At 40.9% G+C, this 20,398-nt stretch overlaps 1 protein-coding gene across 2 annotated transcripts in view; it reads right to left on the bottom strand.

Moving 5' to 3' along the window:
* Positions 1–20,398, bottom strand: part of LOC122872371 (activin receptor type-2A-like) — a 45,397-nt gene that overhangs the window by 22,720 nt on the left and 2,279 nt on the right. For both annotated transcript variants that reach the window (XM_044188535.1, XM_044188536.1), the window contains exons 2-3: positions 1,593–1,800; positions 568–701 (exon numbers count right to left, since the gene is read on the bottom strand). In XM_044188535.1, coding sequence (XP_044044470.1) covers positions 568–701; positions 1,593–1,800 — 342 coding nt within the window. The remainder of the gene's footprint in view (positions 1–567; positions 702–1,592; positions 1,801–20,398) is intronic.

Here is a 20,398-nt window from a genome sequence, read left to right as displayed (position 1 = left end):
TGCGCTTTAATGAGGAGATACATTCTTTTAAATTACAACATTTAGTTGATTTTGTCCAGGTGAGAACATTGCCATTTCAACTCTGGCTGCACCAATTAAAGTACATATCTTTTCATGTCTTTTGTTAATTGTATTATCCTTTCTCAAATCCTTAAATATTTTTTAAGCATTAAAAACTTGGAAGCTCAGTAGCTGGCAAATATCCAGTACCTTATATCACACACTTTGTGGAGGACTATGTCTGCAAAGTTCAATGGTGGTAGAAAAAAGTAAATTATACATTTAACTAGAAATATTCGGACTAAATTTATGTACAAGTACCGAGACAACAAGTTACTCTGAAAAGTAACTTTTACCACAACTACTTTTGTTCGTAACTCCTGGTTCGTCTGTATAGAGTGGTGTAAACCTAAATACACAAATAATATAAGAAAGCTGACTTTTTAACTCAGAGCAAAGAAAATCCACTCTAGGTGTAGCTGCAACACAAACCTGGTGCAAACACTGACTGTTTGTCATTTTCAGTGGAATATAGCTGTGTGTGTGTGCATGTTGGACTGTACATACTGTAGGCGGTTGAATGGTGCGGGTCGCTCTGTGGGGGCGCTTCAGGGGCGTACAGGAACCTCTCGTTGCACATGTTGCCTTCACAGCAGCAGAAGAAAACATCGGGACTCTCCTTCCTCTCCACACACTCGTTACTGCAGAGGACATTGAGGTGGAAATTAGCAACAAGAAACACACACTCACAAATCTCTCTCTTTCCTCCTGCACACTGCAAAGGACATGGAAGCAATTACATTTTTTAAGTGCGAGTGAGTGCACACACACACACACGCACGCACAAAACCATCCTCCATGCACTCACTGCAGAAGACATGTTTTCTAAAAAGCATACTCCTCTCCTTCCTCTCCATTCCCTCTCTGCCGCAGAAGATGTGAAAGAAAAACATTTATAAAATAACTCCTACACACGCCAATACACTCATATGCAAACACACGTACACTAACAATCACACACACACTCTTTCACACTCACACAGTCATCAGATAAAAGCCAAAGGAAGTGGCAGCCGCCCTCGACTTGCTCTGGCCTCTCCAGGGAGGCGAGGCGGCGCCGTCTGAGCAGAGGTACCCAAACTGTGCGGGCAGCAGAATCTACAGCAACTTTATCGCTCAGGAATCAAAAGAAAACACAAGCAGAACTGGCTCAAACCAGCATCTGATGCCAGGTTGATGTTCTAGCAAGGAAGAAACTATAATAATACCCTCTATTAATATCTGTTTACTGTTCTGGGCTTGGATGCATACAATCAAGCTAAATCCATTTCAGTGGAGATTCACTAAGCAATTAATATTTCCTCGGTCTGTGGTAATTAAAAATTTTGCATTGTGCAAGTCATTCAGATGGAGAAGCACACAGAGGGACAAAAACTGTGCTCAAGGAGACTTTAAGTGTATTCAGAGTCGAACCTGCCTCATGAAGTGCTCATTTTTTCCTTGTTTGAGGGACTGTAAGACTTTTGAGGAACTTCTAAATGCTGCAGGTATTATTTGCTGGATGCCTGTATTTTTGGCTGCTTCCTGCGTACCTGTCGTAGCAGTTGACATCGTCCAGCCAGCAGCCTTGCTTGACGACCTCCACGGTTCCAGAGATGTTCTTCCACGTGGCGAAGCAGTGTCGTCGCTTGTCTTTCTCGCCATAGCAGGGCTCGATGCCGCTGCGGTTGGTGCGCTCCTTCTCCCAGCTGGAGTTGTAGTAGGCGCACTCCTGCGTCTCCGAGCGTCCCAGGATGGCACCTGGAGAGGACAAAGAGGGCATTCTTTAATTTAATTCTTTGAATTTGAAGGAGTGTCATTGTTAAGGCAGCATCCATGCACTGTTGACTTTTGGTGGGGGAGATAAAGGTGGAAAATAACAATTACTCTATCAAATATTTTGCCAGGTAGACCCTTAAAAACTTGTCAAAGCAGCTTTTGAATTTGGGGATTTACAAGCCACTGTGGCTGGGAGACAAAAAAAAAAGTTATTTTCCTCCTTCCTGTCATTGACAAAGAAGATCATTTAGTTTTGTATCAATAACTGATGGAAGGACATGTTTTTACAGCCTCAAAGCATGAGATATAGTGACATTGTAAAACATTTAGCAATAATAAAATGTACGTCTGTGGTACTTTTACCAGAGTTCCCAAGTGCTTTAGAGTCAATACACCAATGAAAAATGAAAGCTTTTCTAAGATGAACAATAAAAGCCTGCCAGGCATGACTGAGAAAATAAGGTTATAGAACAAAGAAGAGAAACCAAAATCCTGTTCACAAACACAACTGAAGCGAGCCAATCCACTTCCCTCCCCCGCCAAAATAAAGGAGACTCTGATTTCCTGCGGATGAACACAGGCAGCAGCTTTTCGCAAACCGATATCCAGGGGAAAATACTGCATGACAGCTTGTCAGTGTAGTGTTGCTGCCGCTGCCTCTCATCACCTGTCAGACAGTTAGTCCAGTTTAGACTCCTGACAAGACTGAAGATAGTCAGCCTCTGTTTGCTTGCTTCCTCCCGCTGCAAACCAAATGGTTCAGACACACAGGAAACCTAGATTGCTTCCTATGTATCATTTTGTTCATGCTCCTAAAAAGGTTCAATAAGAAGGTTTAAACTGTTCTGATGTCAATGTTGACTCTCAGTCATCCAGATGCGTTGTCCAGTGCTCAATGCCATGATAAATGATATCTTATGATACGTTCTAGACCCAATAAAGTTCTTTTATTCTTCTAGTATTTATCAAGGTGATATTTTTTTCCCTTTCACTTAGACATTTCTGCTGAAAATCACACTTAACAGCCAGCTTACTCCTCTCTACTATGAAAATATGACTAGTTTGTGTGAAAAACAGATCATCACATCCTGGGAAACAGATGCATTATAAACCTCCTCAGGCTGCTGATATAAGTCTAAAAAAAGTTTGCAGTCATGCACTGTTCTCAGTGCCTGCAGCCCTAATCATGCAACATGTCGGTTTTTATGTTAAATAAATATATAAATGACACATCATGCCAGGTTTCTCTCTTTTTCCACTGGATCCACTGGGGTTCGTGGTCTGTAATGGGTGTCTATTTCAATTCCATAATGTCCATCATATTATATGTGTTATACGTGTGTTTTTTTTGTTGTTGGAGTTAATGTTAAGGTTCTAACGTGATTACTGAGGTTTGGGATGAAAACATTTTAGGAAACCCTCCTGGGCAGAGGTGTCAGGGCTGTTAGCAAAAATGTATAGAAATAGGATTTGTTATTTATTTGTTTATATCTATTTTATTAACTTTAAATTATCTGTTTTTATTCTTCCAGCCTGCAAGGATTTGCACTCTTAACCTTACCAGCTTTTATTTATTGTTTTATTGTTGCTTTTAATGTCTCAAAATCGCTCCATAATTTAACAGAAAAGTGCAGGACAAAAAGAATAATGCTCCAATTTAGGTGACCATTATCCACTCTCCTCTGCCAGTGAAATAACATCGCCGAGGTAAAGTGTCCTGTCCGCCCTGACCGTGTCTCTAGTCACAGTAGCTTCCAGAAATTAGGGCTTAGCTTGTGTAATGGAGGTTACCTTTAGGAAGATCATATATTTTTCAATAAAATGGCTGCTTAAGTAGAGGTAGTTAATGCCAACCCGGGCTCTGGAAATCGCCACAGGTCTCTTTTCAACTACATTAACAGCTGCAGATGGAAGAGCGAGGAGAGTGGCTACTTCACTGGCATGCAAGGTCACTCTGCCTCTTAGCGGCACTGACGGCATTTTCTCTCGTCAAATCCATTTCCCATGAAGCCCCAAACTATTTCACAGCAACAGGTGCAACTGTGAACTGTGATTGAGAGCAGATGGCAAAGAGAGAGAAGAGAAAAATTGTCCCCAAGCAAGCGTACAGTATGTTGAAAATGCAGAAATAATTGTTTCAAAAAACAAAGCACTTACATAGAAACACATGTGAACATCGTAGAACATACGGACTAAACTGCATGCAGACATGGAAGCAAAGAAAAACACGAGTAAAAGGTATATTAATATCTGCATGTGGAAAAAATGAGTTTGCCCAAACGTGCACATAAGCATAAATAATTCCTCAGGGAAGATTACATCATTTGACGTGTGGTTTATGTGGTCTTAATTTCACTCCCTCCTGCAGACTTTTTGAAAATGCATTTAATACAAATGAATCACTTTCTAGATTTGTTTTTAACTGTACATTTTGTTTAATCAAATAAAAAACATATTTGATTACACTGACTGCTCCAAATGAAGGTAAACAAGAGTTCTAAGACCTAAAAGCAAAGTTTATGAGTTCAAATCGCTGCTTGAGCTGGCAAAATCGAGTCAAGGAAAAGGAAAATTAACTCCTTTTTTCACCACAAACTACTGCCAAGATGCCCTTGAGCAAGACAATCAAATCTACAGCAGGGATTAGGTGTGAAGAAGAGTTGTTGAAAAGGCAGGACATCCTGTCAGAAGCACAAAATGTCACACCGCCCCAAAAGAAGAAAACCTTAAGAAAACAATGCAAATATATACTATATATTGAACTCAATTGCTTGGGATGAGCCTTTAGATATCCCCTTTAGGGTGTTGTTTGCCTCCAGTCTTGTTCCAACCACATCTGTAAGTTTAGAAAATAAAGATGTTGTGCTGTGACCGGTGACGAACGATGGATAAAAATGTGAGTAGGTAGACAATATTTTCCAGCCACAGATCACCTGAAGGTAAGAAAAGATAAGGAAACATTTGATGTTTTCATTGGAAGACCCTGTCCTGAAATAACTGACTCTAGTGTGATACTGCTATACCGTGATGTATGATATGACTCTAAATCCCTGGCTGTGTTTGCTAAGTTTATCCACTCCATCAGGCCCTTCAGCAGTTTAAGTGTCCATTGTATGACGCCTGGTTTCTTTTCACTTCGTTCACTTCACTGGCCCTCGTGGGAGCTGAAGGCGATAATTATGAAAAGGTATGCGGAGGTAAAGCAGAAGGTTAGCTCATTAGCCACTTCTTGTGAAACAGCATTAGCCATGCTAGTGCTCATCCCCATGGACGTTACATCGAGGTGCTTGGCATACGTATTTCCATTTTACTCTGAGTGATTCACAATGAAAGCAGCAAGGATTAGCCCAAGTTCCTGCATCAACTTCATTACAAGCAACTCGTAATAATGAGCGTGCAGTACACAGAGAGCAGGTGACGTAAGAAAGTAACAAAAAACGTACTACATAATACAAATTTAGTTTCTCTAAAACGTGTAGAAACATACTATTTATTAGGAGATTTTAGTTCATGATGGTCATTATAAGGTGTTAATATTATAATACAAGCGATTAATCTGCAGATTATTTTGTCATTAGTCCCTTAATGGTTTTGTCTATAATATGTCAGGTTATAGTGAAAATGGCCAGTATAATTTCCCACAGCCCTAAACCCAAAAATATGAAATCCCACAAGACAAACAAAAGCATCAAATCCTCACATTTGAGAAGGAACAGGCAAATGTTTGGCATTTTTGCTTGAAAAAAGACTAAATAAATGTATGATGTTACCGAGTAATTGATTAATTGACAAACTGTTATAGCTCTAGTTACAAACTGTGAGATGAGTTGCTTTCTGAGCTCCTCCCTCTAAGTCAAGGCTTCGAGTGTATACCTATAAAGTGTACGCACTAAGACAAGCTTAACCTCATGTATATTGACACTAAACCGATGTATTTCTAAATAAGACAGTGCTCAAATTAAAAAAAAAACAAGACAAAAGGCCCGTCGCCTTTGTTCTTCAGTCAAGGCAAGCTGCAACACCTCAACAGCTCCATTGATAACACCTGCATTCAGGTATTACACTGTGTGAGAAAGAGATGCGAACCATGTGAACTGCAAATACAGTGCTCCGTTGTAAATACAGCCGTTAAGAGCTCAAATCAATCACTTCTCTGAAATGAGGTGACAGTACAGGCCGGCTGCCTATAGCGCTGTGTGCCAAAGGTGGGCAAGAGCTGCCTGGCAGTATGGCGGATATGAAGGATATAAAGCAGAGAAATCAATCTTCTGACTAAGTCGCAGCTCAGAGTTCACTAAAGCGGATAATGTCACCGAGTGCAGAGCCTACACGAGCGATTGTGCAAGGACATACAATAGGGCTTCCACCCACAAGCACACATCCAGGCAATAAAGAGAGAAGACTCTTTGTCTCCGAAAGATATTTTACGCATTGAAATGTCAAACATGAGTGGCACAGGCTCACTTTGTTTGCTGTAATAAGGTTTGTTGGAGTGAAAGATTGAGAAAGAAATACAGTATTGGGTGACTATAGCCGCATGCTGTTAATTCAAGGTCGTTTTCTTAGTATTGACACAAGTAACATATTTAATTCATTACGTACTAAAGGAAAATGTCAGTGTCAAAATAAAAGATTGAAAACAAGTGAAACAAGAGAGAAAAAGCAAAGCAACAAGAGAAAGGGGGGAAAAGGGCTAAAAGCAGTGGTATTCTATTAAGTCTTAATCAGCATATCAATTAACTGATAATAATGGCTGACTGTGAGACCACGCTGGAAGGTCAGTTCATGCGGGGGTAAATGGGCAAAGATAAGATCTATTTAAACTTCATATGGTGTCCATGCAGATCTGCGTTATTGTGAGGCCACTTCTGAGGAACTCCAACAATAAAACAAAGAGTTTCTGTGATGTTTAATTGATGGCCTCACTCAAAAGGAAAGTTTCACCTGCAAATATTCATTAAGATGAATATTTGGTCTATCACAAGGCATCTCGCTATTCACCAAGATGAATATTTGCTCACAAGGGACAAAACCCAAGTGTATCAGAAGTACAATCAATCAAATCGCTGCAACACCTTACAGAATGCATGTTTTTACTCCTACACAATTTCCTTTCTTCTTGTGAAAAGAAATGACCACAAAGCATTTCATAGAGGCTCCTTTCTCTCTTCCAGTCATACAAGAGATTTATCAAGGTTAACCGCGACCCACTTTAGCTGCGGACATTTCAGCAATGCCTCCCCTGCAAAACGTCTAAACTCCCGACCCACTTCTCAATCCACTAGGGTTTTCTGAAAAACTGCTTCTCACCCCTCGCTAGCTGCCTGGTGGCTCTGAAAATTCACTCTGACATTTTAAATTTTACATTGCGGGCTTTTAGCTGATGCTCTTTTCCACAGTGATTAAGCTCCCAGTTCCCACCAGACTCACAAGGAATAAACTGTAAGGGTGCAAGATATTCCTGCAACCACAGAATGATCAGATAAGGCAATTGCAGGATTTTTTAAAGAACAATTAGACTGCAAACAGGGGATGTGATTCACTAGAGACAGTGTAATATGAAGATGAAAAAGATTGTGAACTTGGCAAAGTTGCTGCGACTGGAGGAAATGACTGATTATCTGCAGACAGCTCTGAAAATCCAATCTTTTGTATGGCGGCCAAGAGGTCACGCTAGGTAGAGGCAATTGAGAGAACCTGAATCTGAGAGTTACAGTGGAGGCCCTGACACCGAGAGCAGGATGCAGAGGGTGATACTTTCCTCTTTGATAGCGAGGTGAACTTTGATAGACCTGAAGGCTGACAAATAGCCAACTTGCTGCTGGCCCGTTCACATGAAGCATCAAAAGGACACCATATCCGCGAAATTGATTCAAGCTCTAAGAGCATAAATGTTTAATAAATAATTCAGAGCAAATTCGCAGCAATGCTACGGATAATTAACTAAATCATAGTTTAAGAAACAAGCTACACAGGTTGCCATTAAGCTAGATTCAAATTAGGAGAATGTGCCATCTTAAAGAAGTCGTTCATACTTTTTCATACTTTTCCCATTTGTGTTTTTGTGTAAAATTAAGCTAACAAGTTTTGAAAAAGGCCACATTGCAAGAGTATTGACAGGTGTTCAGACTGAAAATGGTATTGCATTAAAAAACACAAGGGGCAGCGCACCAATGAGAAGAAGAAATATAATTCTGGACATCTGGTTTAAGTAATACTGTACATCTACGAGTCTGAAGGCTTATCATCAGTTTATAATACTATGGAGACAGGATTTTACAAATCTGGAGAGTTATCACTGCGACAATCATCTCATCTTCCATCTCAACAAGTGCAAACTGTAGAATTAGTGCTATTGTTGGTCTGAACTTGGCCTTAGTCCTGACAGTTGAAAATTATTTAATACAGCAAGAAGATACAGTTTTGAACCAGCAAAGAACATTTTAACCACTTATCCCCTTCAAAGAACTGAAAACTTCTTAAAGAGTGCTTCAAAATGCCAAGATGCAAAGTTTGGGTTTCGGACGTCTGCTGCACGAAAATACTATTTTTTATTCCATTATTTCTCTCCCAATTCTCTATTCAACTGTGAAATATGACCATAAGCAATTTCTCCTCTAAGCATTTCCTTTTATGAGACAGTAAGTAGCTTGCGCTGAGTAATAGCACAGATTCACTTTCTCACTCAACTGACACAACCACTGCGTCCATCTAAAATACAAGCCAGACTTCCGAAGAGGAAACAAAAATCACAAGGGAGAGCTACATCAGATCCTATATATTGGCACGTCTCTCTAATAGCAAAGTGAGAGGGCTACAAGGTAGGAGCCACACGGCAGAGATGGTTCTGGTCTGATCTGCGGCCAGGCCAGTGAGGTGCATGCTGGGTGGGAAATGACCACCAACCACCTGCCAAATGTTGGAGAAATTTCGACTAGGCTACCTTGGCAGGTAGCCAGCTAACGCCTGGGGGCTTTGCTCTCTCTACTCCGAAACTAAAGCTGGCTGGTGAAACAGATAAAGTGCCTGATTAATTTAGGAATCCTTGAGCTTGTGTAGCAGGAAGGCAAAAACAGTTTTGTTCCTCTGAGTTTTAACAGCAACACTAACTGTAAGGAGAGAAATAATAACACCTGCCAAAGAGGCTACATTTTACCCTCACAGCTTTGAACACAAATCACATCTTTATGTAAATAAATGTATACATGGCTTGTCTCCATTGCCAATTGTATTAACACCACACTGATTCAACCTATACCGTGTTCAAGAAAGCTTTGCAATTTGCTGTTCCAAACACACTGATAGCTTTTTCTTTTTTCTGCCTGTCACACGGGAAGCAATGCCTTCACGTTTCTGGTTTCACTGACAGGTGACATCTCTGGGTCGTGCAGTGCGGAAACACCACAGCAGTATGTGCTTAGCACCAAAGAAAGAAAATCTAAGAAATTTAAAGAAGAAAAATAGTACAGGTGAGTTTCTCATCTGTCAATAAGCGCATTAAAATGTGACATTTCAGACAACAGCTGTCCATCAGGCATGTTTTGCCTGACAACTGCTGAGGAATACAGGAGCTAATAACCAATTTCCTCTCTGTGGCTGGTCACGGGGGCAGGCTGTGCAGCACTGTGCTCTGTAGCCTCATAATGAAGTGGCATTTTGGCGGGCCAGGCCTGCACTCTGCACTGCAAGCACTGAAGTAGGTAAACAAGTCATTCATCAAGACTTTTTTTGTGTGCCTGCCAGGAGCAGGGATTGTTCGTTATGATGGAATTTGTTCTAAGGATCAACTTATCATCTGCTTCCGGGCAGAGATGAAATAGATTTGAGGTGATGTATGGTTGTTGGGGCTGCTGGTTTGTGTGTGAATATGTGCGACCAGCGATAAAAACAAATGTAAGCGATGATTTTTGAATAGTGTTGAATGAAGAATTTAGGCTGAGGTCAGGGGTCAAAATGCAGACTGCAGAGCTGGCCTCTTGGCTCGCAGGCAATGCTTGTTCTTGCTGCTGATGCAATTTGATACTCCTCCCCCACACAACGGACTCAAGACACAACTAAATACAGCTTTTGCATTTAGTAGAAAACTTATAATCATAGTAGTGTTAACACCTTGCTGCACCCATTGAATAAGCAGTGGTAGCGTCTGAAAAAGGTCTTCCATATATCCTGCAACTATTCTGCACTAGTTCTGTCATGTTGTGCAGTAGAGCAGTAGAAGAAGCAGTCAAGTTTAAACTGTGTGTGTGTGTGTGTGTGTGTGTGTGTGTGTGTGTTTATGTCAGAGAGATATGGAGGGAGGGAAATTGAAAGATTTGACATGGCTTCGGGGTCAAGTTGGGTTCAGGTGACAAACTTCTGTAAGCTGTCAGGACTGGATGGGGCTACAGCCCTAAGCAAAATCGCGCTGAAATTTAAGGCCCATGCTCTATTCTTCTTCTGAAGGTGGCTTATTAAACAGATAAGTTAACTGTAAATAGCATATCTTGGTTATAAAAAAATCCATAAAAAGCTACATGTGCATGCCTGCCCCATCTTGCAAGGAAATTACAAACAGATTTTGAACAGATAACAGGATTGGTGACAAGAGCTATGAAAAACTTGCATCTTGACGGCACAACAGCGGGAGCAAGAAACGAGTGGGTGCTGATCCACACAGTAACTGGGAGATCACGTCGGGGGGAAAAAATTCAAATAATTTTAACAAACTAAAAGGTAACTATAAAATTCTCCACATCCGACCTCTCTTTCAGCACCACCGCCATCAATCCTTCCTCCCCGACTTTAAAACGTGGGCACTGCCGGTTAGAAATGCATCCCACCACTTGCCTTTAGGGCAGCTCCTGGCTGGCTTGGATAAAGATTTTTTACACCATTTATAGCTGTTTGACTATCACAGGCATTAGGCACCAGGGCCAGCACGAGAGACCACCGGCCCACAGCAAGATTACCACCTGAGTGTATATATTGCACACTATTTTAGAGCTGGTGGCGGATTCTCAAGTCCCATTGCACAAAGTATGGTTAGAACGTAACCTTGGTGCTTAAGTAGTGTTACTGTGATGTGAAGTATCGGATGGTAATAATCATAAAATTGATTATAGAGGAGATTTGGGGCAATAGATAAGAGTACTGATGAGTCCAGAGACAGATGAGTTTTGTTCTTTAGATGAAATGATGTATTTTAGTGGAAAATGTGGCAAAGTTGTAGAACTTTATATTTTCTCGAGCAGAAGTGGTAATCTAGTTGCTGTGTCTGAATGAATAGAGAGGTAACAGTCTAGTCTGTGCAGAGACGCTTACAGCCAGACACTACTTTACAGTAGAGAGTCATTTTACAGAGCAGCCTGGGTCTCGCTGGAGTCCAATGTTAATGCTCAATCAGATGGTGTCGTGACATGGCAGGGGTGGTCTGGAGCTGGTCACAAAGAATGCACTCTTTCCAAGGGCCGGAGGTGGGAGCATGGTAGCGGTGGCGGTGGGGGTGCGCATTAAAAAAAAAAAAAAAACTGCACTCAGCAACTGAATCCAATCCCTTTAATCCCCGCTGGTATGCCCGAGCAACAAACGCCCATTGGTCTCCGCCTCAATTAGCGCTGATGGGGCCGGCTGCCGGACGGGTCAGGAGAGCGCCTGGGTCTCTCACCGTGAATCGCTGCCGACTGTACCATTTGCACAAGGAGCACATACCAGCGTAGCCCCGTGTCCCTCGTGCGTAATGGGCTGCAGTCAGCCACTGCATACCATACATTCTTTACAGAACGAGCAATTTAAAACTCCTCGTTATCTCTTGCAGGGTAATGTACAAGGATCTGCAACACCCCCAATCTCCTCTGTGCTGAAATTGTTTGGATTCATTTGAAGGGTGTGTTAAGTGCCACTTGGGCTTAAAGCTGAACTGTGTATTGAGTTTGCAGCGATATTGCAATATCACAAAGCCTGCAGCATGGGCATTTCAATTCATTTTTATAAAGAAGCAATCAATGGAGGGGGAGGCAGGGAGGCACAGAGAGAAGGACTTACAATAAAACTTAAACCTTAAAAACATTATCACAATTCATATTGCAAATACCATTACTGTCAAGGTAACCAAAATATGATATCGTGCACACCTTCTGCAGCTTATCTCACACTTTTAGAAACCAAAAGAGGAGAGAAAGTCTTAGACAACTAAAATTGTACAGAAATACACTCTGCGGTCAAGGTTAGCCCACACTAGATCCCAGGCTGCTGCCGATGTGTGTAACTAATGGACCGCCCCATTCTGAGTCATCTCATGTGGCCCTCCAAGACATGTTGTCTGCCGTTCAATTACGTTCACTGTTTGCACTCGCCGGGTTCACATTTGTACAAGACAAACCAATAAACGTTGGGAGTCAATAAATCCCCCTCCTTCATCCATCCAGCCATCAGACGACCTTGCTGACTCCTGGCTCATCTTTATATTTAGTGTAAACTAATGACACATACTGGTCACGAGGCCCCTCACAGCCAAAATAAAACACCAACACTTGTGTATTTTTAATTGAGATTATATTACAGGTGCAGTAAGCTAAGAATTTGACTGCAGGGAGTAACCATAATACATCTGCAGGGTTTATAGTTTTGTTTATCAATACCAGTGATGATTCAGTGATTACCAGGCACTGCTGAGATTTCAAAACTCTCTTTCCCGTCAGTACTGCTCGGGAAGAAAAACTTGTTCACCAATAAGAGTTTCAAGACGGAACAAATCCCCTCACTGGCAATTTAGTAGGAGGTTTGAGTTACATGTGAGCCACCAGTGTCAAAAGACACGCCAGCTACAAGAGCTAAAAAGGCAAAAAAAGGGTCTTCAGTAGACATTGCTGTTGGATTTTTCTACTGATTTACTAGCTTATTCCTCTAAGTTTTTGTAAATGTGTTATTTGTGTTGATTACTGGACAATAAATGACGGACCAAAGACCTGTTGGTGATTTTGCAGTTCAAATGGCTGCTGCTCAATGCATCCTAAATGACATTTGAGGTTTATTAGATAGTAATACAAAGTTACAGCAACAATAATGGCAGGATGATGAACCCACAATATCACAAGCGCCCAGTGTTCACTCTGGTCCGCCTAGTCCCCGAGACACCATTACCCTTTAGTGGTTTCGGTGATAAGAGGTTAGAGCGACCTTCATGACAGTGAGGAATCTTGGCACGAGATGGACGAAGACGAAGAGGAGGAGGAGGAGGAAGGAGGGAGCGTAAAGCAGGAGAGGACCCTTGAGAGAGCCTGAAACAAGAGCATGATGAATGTACAGCTCGCAGTTTTTAATCAAGGATCAAAGCAGGGCCTCTCCGTCTGAGCAGCCAGCCTGTCTAGACTGAAACTCTCCCAAGCACATAAAGCAACATCTGCAGGATGCATTAATTACAGTAAAGGACCGTTCTGGACCGCTCTCTGGGGTACCGACACATCAAGTGGTCTAGACTAAGATAGTCCTGTATATATGAATAGTTTTATCCAAAAAGCGATTTAAGTATATCTACATTGAGACTCCAATAGCTCAAATCTATCACCTAATATCTAAAAAAAACCACAGGCTCCACACTAAAGGTGGCGTATTTTTTTTTTTTTTTGCAACCTGACCATCTTCCCTATCATTTGTTTTAATTTGAGTCAGTAATTGTTACAGGGGCAATTCATCGCCTTCCCATTATAGAGGTGCGCTCAGTCTGCATTTACATTTAGGCTTTTAGCTAATGCTCTTATCCGGCATGACTTACAATAAGCGGAGCAGGTAAGGTTTTGTTCAAGGATGCGTTGACAGGATGAATGCCTGTACCGGATGTCAAACATTTGACCTTTCGGTTGAAGGGTGGACTCTGTGGCCTCTGGTCGGCCCCGCTGACCCACCTGTCTCCTACGACTACACAATTAATCAGGTATAAATCATAGATCACAAGTTTAAAATTACTGATCACAGAAAATGAATATAGCACATGGTCAGCCATATTCTTTAAGTATCATTTCATTTAATTTGCACCCATTGGATCCCATATAAACAAGACTATTTAGATGCAAAAGGGTCAACAGAATTGTGCTCTACAAGTAATGGAGTGTGATTATCATGTGATTAATAACTATGATTACAATATTGAGCAGACTAATCAGGATCATAATTACAGCCAGGGACAGAAGCTCAAACCGTCTTCCTTCTCTCTTCTTCCAAGCCTACACCTCTGCTTCCTCCAAGGAGGTGAAAGCTGAATTAAATATGTATGTTATTTTAGTCCCTTCACTGTCTCTACACTGCTGTTATAAAAAGACTCAGAGCCTTTCAGCATTTGCAAATAATCCTTTGCATTTGCTTTGACCTGTTTGGAGTATCAAAGATTTACTGCATCAGAAAAGTACACTAAACTGGCTTTCAAATGATTTCCTCTAATTACCTAACCTCTGTGGGGCCTTTTCAGTGTATTGTCCTGTGCGTCAATACTCAGCCCAATGATAACAGGAGCAGGTTGAAACAAATCGCTGCTGCTGAAGAAAATCCCCTCAACAGCAATTATGGGGTTTTGATGATTCTTAATTGTAGTGAAAGTTTAGATAGTCACTTATGTGGTAAGTGTGTTTTAAGAGGCCCTGGGCCTTTGAAACCTGTTAAAACTTAATTGTGTAATTTTAAAAAATTGTCACACACGACAAAAACTATCAATCAAGTCACTAGAGGTCGATTTATTTTCAGTGTAGTTCAGTGATCAGAGAAACTTAGCCAACACGTAAACAGAGAAATAGTGATCGTAACTGAACTTTCCAAAGGTCATCTGCACTTCTGTATTTCCTTTCCAATGTTATTAAGTTTCATTAACGCCTGTCTCATGCAAAATAATGGAGATTAAGTTGACTGCAGTTGATCAAAATGTAACAGTTCACCACAACCTCTGTGTGCAAGAAAAAGAGAGAAAGCTTTGGCCCGTTGTTGAGGTCGATGGTAAGCTCCAAAGTCCTTTATTTGGGATTATTATTGACTTGCACCTTAAAAACACTACTTTAACCCAACAACGCTTCCTCAAAGTAAATGCCCAAACTGTGTGCATAATAAATAAATAAATATATATACACACACACACACACACAAAATGTATCTTCCACTGCATAAATGCAATCAGAGACTCCTACTTCACCAAAATGCACACAAAAACCATCCACGTTGCTTGCACTGTGCACAGAGCACAAAACACCTGGCCATGGTCTAAATTTAACCAGTGCTCTGTCTGGTGGAGGGTCATAATTTCCCCAGCCGAATCCGGCAACATGCTGTTTTTGGTCACCATTTTACCTCCATGAACATGAACTGGTGCTTGTTTTTATGATGTTAAAGCACAGAATGATACATGGCCCTGGAAGGAAGCAGTCTGACTAGTTGGGCCCGATGGGAAATCGAGGCTACATCTGGCCTTAACAAATACACCTGTGCTTTTGGAGCCTAATGCATAATGCAAGAGAACATATTAGAAATAGATAGGGGGGGAAATGGGACAGAGCTGGTAGCCAGCCCCTTGACTGCTCTAGGAAACACCCAAAACACTGCAGCAGAAGGGTACAGGATGGTTGAGTCACAGTTCAAATGGTTTAAATGTAGTGACGAATTACAAACTGCGTCTGCATTAAATAACCCCGCTTTTATTTAATTTAGGGCCACATTTCCTACTGGTTTTACACTTTTGAAAATAGTTACATGTGTTTTACAAGCCAGAAATACAGAGAAAAGGCTGTTTGAGCCACACCACAAAAGAAAAGCTATTTCAAAAATGTTTAGTATTGCTGACAAAAGCTTCACAAATGGATAGTTTCTTGCTTTCCACTCTGAACTATCAATGCAGTGCACTTGTCACGATTTTTAAGTAAATAAATAATAAAGTAAATAATCAACTCAGCCAGACAGAGTAAACATTACTTTTAGTCAGCTATTAGGACAGTTTGTTACAGCACAGTTTGTCTTTATTTAAGTTTCAGATTTTTACCAACTGAATTTTACTTTTTCTTCTGTTCATAGTGTTTCTGGGTTTTAGTTTAACACTACAACAACCCAGAAAACATGTTTTCTAATGATTAACTGTCTGGGAAGGGGTGTCATTTGCAAAGTGAAGCCAAAGGCAAAATGTTCAACTTGTCTGAAGTTGTATTGAATTGTACTCAAATGATTAATTGACCAAAAGAAACACAAAAACATATTAAATCAATAATGAAAAGATGTGTTAGTTGCGGCACCAATTTCAAAAGGTCAAGTCTTTTTATATCTTGTATTTGTTCATTTTTCAACATCTACAAGATATTTAACATTTTGAGATGAGAAGCCTCCCAAAGCAGAGTTCCAATATAATGTGTGAAAACGGTAAAACACAATTTCAGGAAAATGATCTGATGATTAATTGCATGCTGGAGGGAAAGGTCTCTTTGTGTGTGTTCCAAAACCCATACTATTTAGTATGCCAGAAAAAGAGTTAGTATGTCCCAATACATAGTATGTCAAATGCAGTGTGCCAAAGATACCAGGATGTCCTACTGCATCTGGTCACATTTTGCAATATGCAAGCCAGCATGCTTTTCTGGCTATTCTGATCCACAATCCTCTGCGCAGCATGAGTATGACCAAGAGGGTCAAAGTTTAAAGGCGCAATGTTATGACGAAGTAGCATGTATGCCTACTGCATGCAACAGTACGTACTGTGTAAGGGCAGCTGCAGTAGATACTAAAGGTAAAAAGAAAAAGTATGCGATTTGGAACGCAGCATTGGTCTTCCGATCCTCTACAGAGAGGTCAGAGGTCAGGGTGGACTGTAAAACGCCGAGCTTAGAGCTGAGAGACATTCAGCAAGGCTTCAGCAGCAGGGAGCGCTCGGTGACAGAGAGACTTAATCTGGTGGCAGGGAAAGTCAACCAATTCGCCCAGTTAATGCAACTGGTAAATGTTAGTTTTCCCCAGTTGAATGAGACAGAACACAGAGGCCCTGGTCTGATGATCGACTGAGTTCAGATACCGTTTCAAGTTGAGTTTGAAGTGTAACCGAGCTGAAACTGAATCATCAGATCTGTTGTGCTGCTGAGGATTTAAAAAAAACCCCAGAGCTGCTTTATCCTCACCATATTGATGTAACCTTACACTGGTGTGCAAGAGGATCAATGTCTGTGTGAAACTGCTGCAGTGTACAAAAAAGGAGGCCAAATGTGAAGGCAGAGCACGAGACTCGATTTATCCATCTATCAGCCTCAGTGGTGGATACATGCGGAAATTTAAATAGCCATTTCCTCCAAATTACCAGCAAAACATGACTTTTACACCGGAGAACGACCTCCACGGCCAGTGGGTGATTGCTTGAGCTGCATTCACATCATGTCAGAAGAAGAGGAGAAACAGGACAGGGTCTTGTTGCTGCAACTTAGACACATTTATACTCATTAACCCGTTAGAAAAAATGAGACTATCATAGGGACAAACGGCCAAATATTCCTGTTACCAACCAAATAAGAAATACAGCAGATATTGCTTGCTTTTATATGTATGCATGATTGACTGTGTTGGCATGGACATAGTATGACTCACAGGAAGTAGGCTGTGGGTATAAGCCTGCCATTGGCCGACTATTTCAGTCGGAATTCTCCCCTTCTGCTATCTGCGTGTTACCGTTTTCAAAATCCCCGTCGCTACGTCAAACAACAACCACCCCCAAGCTGTTCTCGCATAGCCAGACCTATCTCCACACTTCGTTTTACCGATGTGCCAGCTAGTATGTATCTGTCTCTATGTACTGAATCTGATTTTACTACAGTTGCAGGACCACAACAACTCGAACGCGCCTCGGAAACTCCGTCTCGCAAGACTCTTATACCCGATGTTGACCCGTTTTCTGACACGGCCATCATCAGTCCTAGTTGATTTGGCACATTGACATGTACCGAACCGTTCCACTTCACACAAGCTTCTGTGCTTGGTTTAATAACGTTCTGCGAGAGCTCCATACAGCTATTAAATCGTCTGGTGTTTTAACGAGACCAGTGAGCTCCTCCAGAACCAAAGAATAGGCAGGCTTCACCTCAAGGGCACCGATCAAGTCTTTTTTATCAGTAAGTCGCATCACATAGTTGGCATAAGTCTTTCACTGTTTTATGTGGCATTTTCTTTTGCGGGGATGTAGCCATTTCAATGCCAGGGCTCGCGCCTCCCCACGTGCAAATGTTCCACCAAAACAAGTTTCCCCCGTCATTATTTTGCAGGGGAACCAATCACAGGCATCCTGGGCTTAGCGCTGCCCAAGACTACCTGTGATTGGTTTAAAAAAAAAAATACAAACAAGCCAGAGTGATTTTCCCCCTATACCAGAATGATAATGGGTCCAGCCAGACCTTTTTCCAGCTCTGGCACAGCACTAAAACGAAGTGTGGAGATAGGTCTGGCAAAGCGAGACTAGCAACGACATGATTTATCATTTGGGTTATCATTTGATTCATGTGTTGACACACTTCTACCTTTTCTAACACCACATGGGAAACATCAGGGCTAAAAAAAAAAAAAAAAAAAGAAAAAACCATCTTCACCACATGTCTAATTTTTAATCACCACCACCGCCTTCAGCTCATATTCACATTAAATCTGATTTAACATATGAGGCAGTACAGTAAATATTTACCAATTTGCAGTTCAAGCTCACTTGAGATCTAAGGCAGAAGTCGCCTTTCAAAGCAGATGACCTGAGTTCAAGACGGCTCGCTTATGCAGTGTCACATTATTAGTCCTTGGAAGTAAAATGTCACTTTCCAGTTCAGCAGAGGGGTGTTTTCAAACTCAGCTGAAAGTAGCAAAACTTACACAAGAAGCCCATTTACTATCCTGTGGTAAACAACCTTGACCCACCATGTGTTACAGCAGTATTTAAGACATGCCAGCATGGATCAAAACACTGGGCAGCTGCTGAATGCAACATTAAACCAGGTCAAATTTCACATTTATGGCTGTTTTTTGTGAACACGGACACCTTCTCTTCCAAATAATAAGCATATTACAAAAGCAACTTATGTCTGGTTTTAAGGCTTAATTAGGCAACTTTGAATACACATAAATATCCAGAAATCCTGTAAAAGGAACCCCATAAACTGCATATAGCATGCAAATGCCTAACAACACTAATATATCAATGACATTCCTGAAAATGGATTAATAATTGAAGTCATTCATTTGCAAAAAAACTGAACACTTGCAGGGCACAATTTCTTAAAACATTAATGTTTAAGGCTGCAAGTAACAATTAATGTATTATTGATTAATCTGCCAAATACTACAATTGAATGATTGTTTGGTCTCAGAAATATCAGAAAATAGTTTCAAAGAGCCTATCATGATAGCTTCTAATTGCTTGATCTTTAAGAGGCTGAAACCAGTCTCTTTTTTTGGCATTTTGGCTTGAAACGACAATTAAATCGATCACAATAGTTGACAATACGTTTTTTTTTGTCAATCGACTAATTGTTTAAGCTTGCTTGCGTTTCTCAGTTTCATATCATTGTAAACTGAAAATTACATTTTCGTTGGACAAAGCACTTACTCATTGCTGTATCATTTCATCACTTCCTGCCTGTTGAAATGTACATAAACCGGAATTTAATTTGAACAAAATAAAAAGACAGTGTTAGGTAAGTTGTTAGTTGCCAAACAACTGCAGTTTTTACAGACAGTGGCCTCTGCATTTTGAAGTCTTTGAATAAAAATCTCAATGTTATCTTGAATTTTTTTGGCATGTTGCAATAGGCCTCATCAAATAAAACCACTCTGGGCTAAGTGCCCTGCCCTTATCAGAGGTTTCTTGGTGTTGACTTGTGCTGTGCCAATTCAACTTGGATTTCATAAAGGATTATTATTCCACCTCAAGTAGGAACCATTCATTTCCCCACTTCAGACAGTAATGAGCGAGTGGAATAATAATCTGCTGCACTGTGCAATACAGACAGCACCTGGCTTACACTCTAACCAACCCCAACTATTACCGTACTTGAGAAGCCTTTCAATTTCTACTCAAACGCTCAAAGACACCTCTAGGGCTCCGCTGTAAAAAGGACAATTCCACTAAGACTTGAGATTTGTTTATTTTACCTTTTCCAGTTCTTAAGCCATTTACTTGCCAAACAACACAGAAAACCAGTGTTGTAAAGTTGCACAAGCTCGCAAACAACAGGCAGTAACATTTTACATTTTGAAAGAAACTTAATTCACTGCTTAACATTAATGCACTTATCCAGTAATCCCATTTCTGCTAATAAACAACAATGCTGCCTCCGGGTCCGATTTTTGTTTTCTGGTACAAATAAATCTTTCAACCCATACAATCTCTGTGGTTGTGTTAGGCTCTGCCTCCTGTCAATCACAATCCAGTCAAACCAACAGATACCACAAAGTGTAAACTATGCTGCCTGTAAGGTCGTTCTTGTTAGCAGCATGGACATGTGGTTATTTAGGGTTATTTAACAAAAAATGTTAGTTAAAAAGCACTGGTTTACTATTTGTCACCTTTCCATCATGGGATGAAGTAAACATCACAACATTTTCAGGTATTATGATACTG

Source organism: Siniperca chuatsi, linkage group LG24 (genome assembly GCF_020085105.1).
Source record: "Siniperca chuatsi isolate FFG_IHB_CAS linkage group LG24, ASM2008510v1, whole genome shotgun sequence".
NCBI classification, from domain to species: Eukaryota; Metazoa; Chordata; class Actinopteri; order Centrarchiformes; family Sinipercidae; genus Siniperca; species Siniperca chuatsi.
The sequence above is the reverse complement of the archived record's forward strand: the minus strand, read 5'-3'. Positions and strand labels throughout refer to the sequence as shown.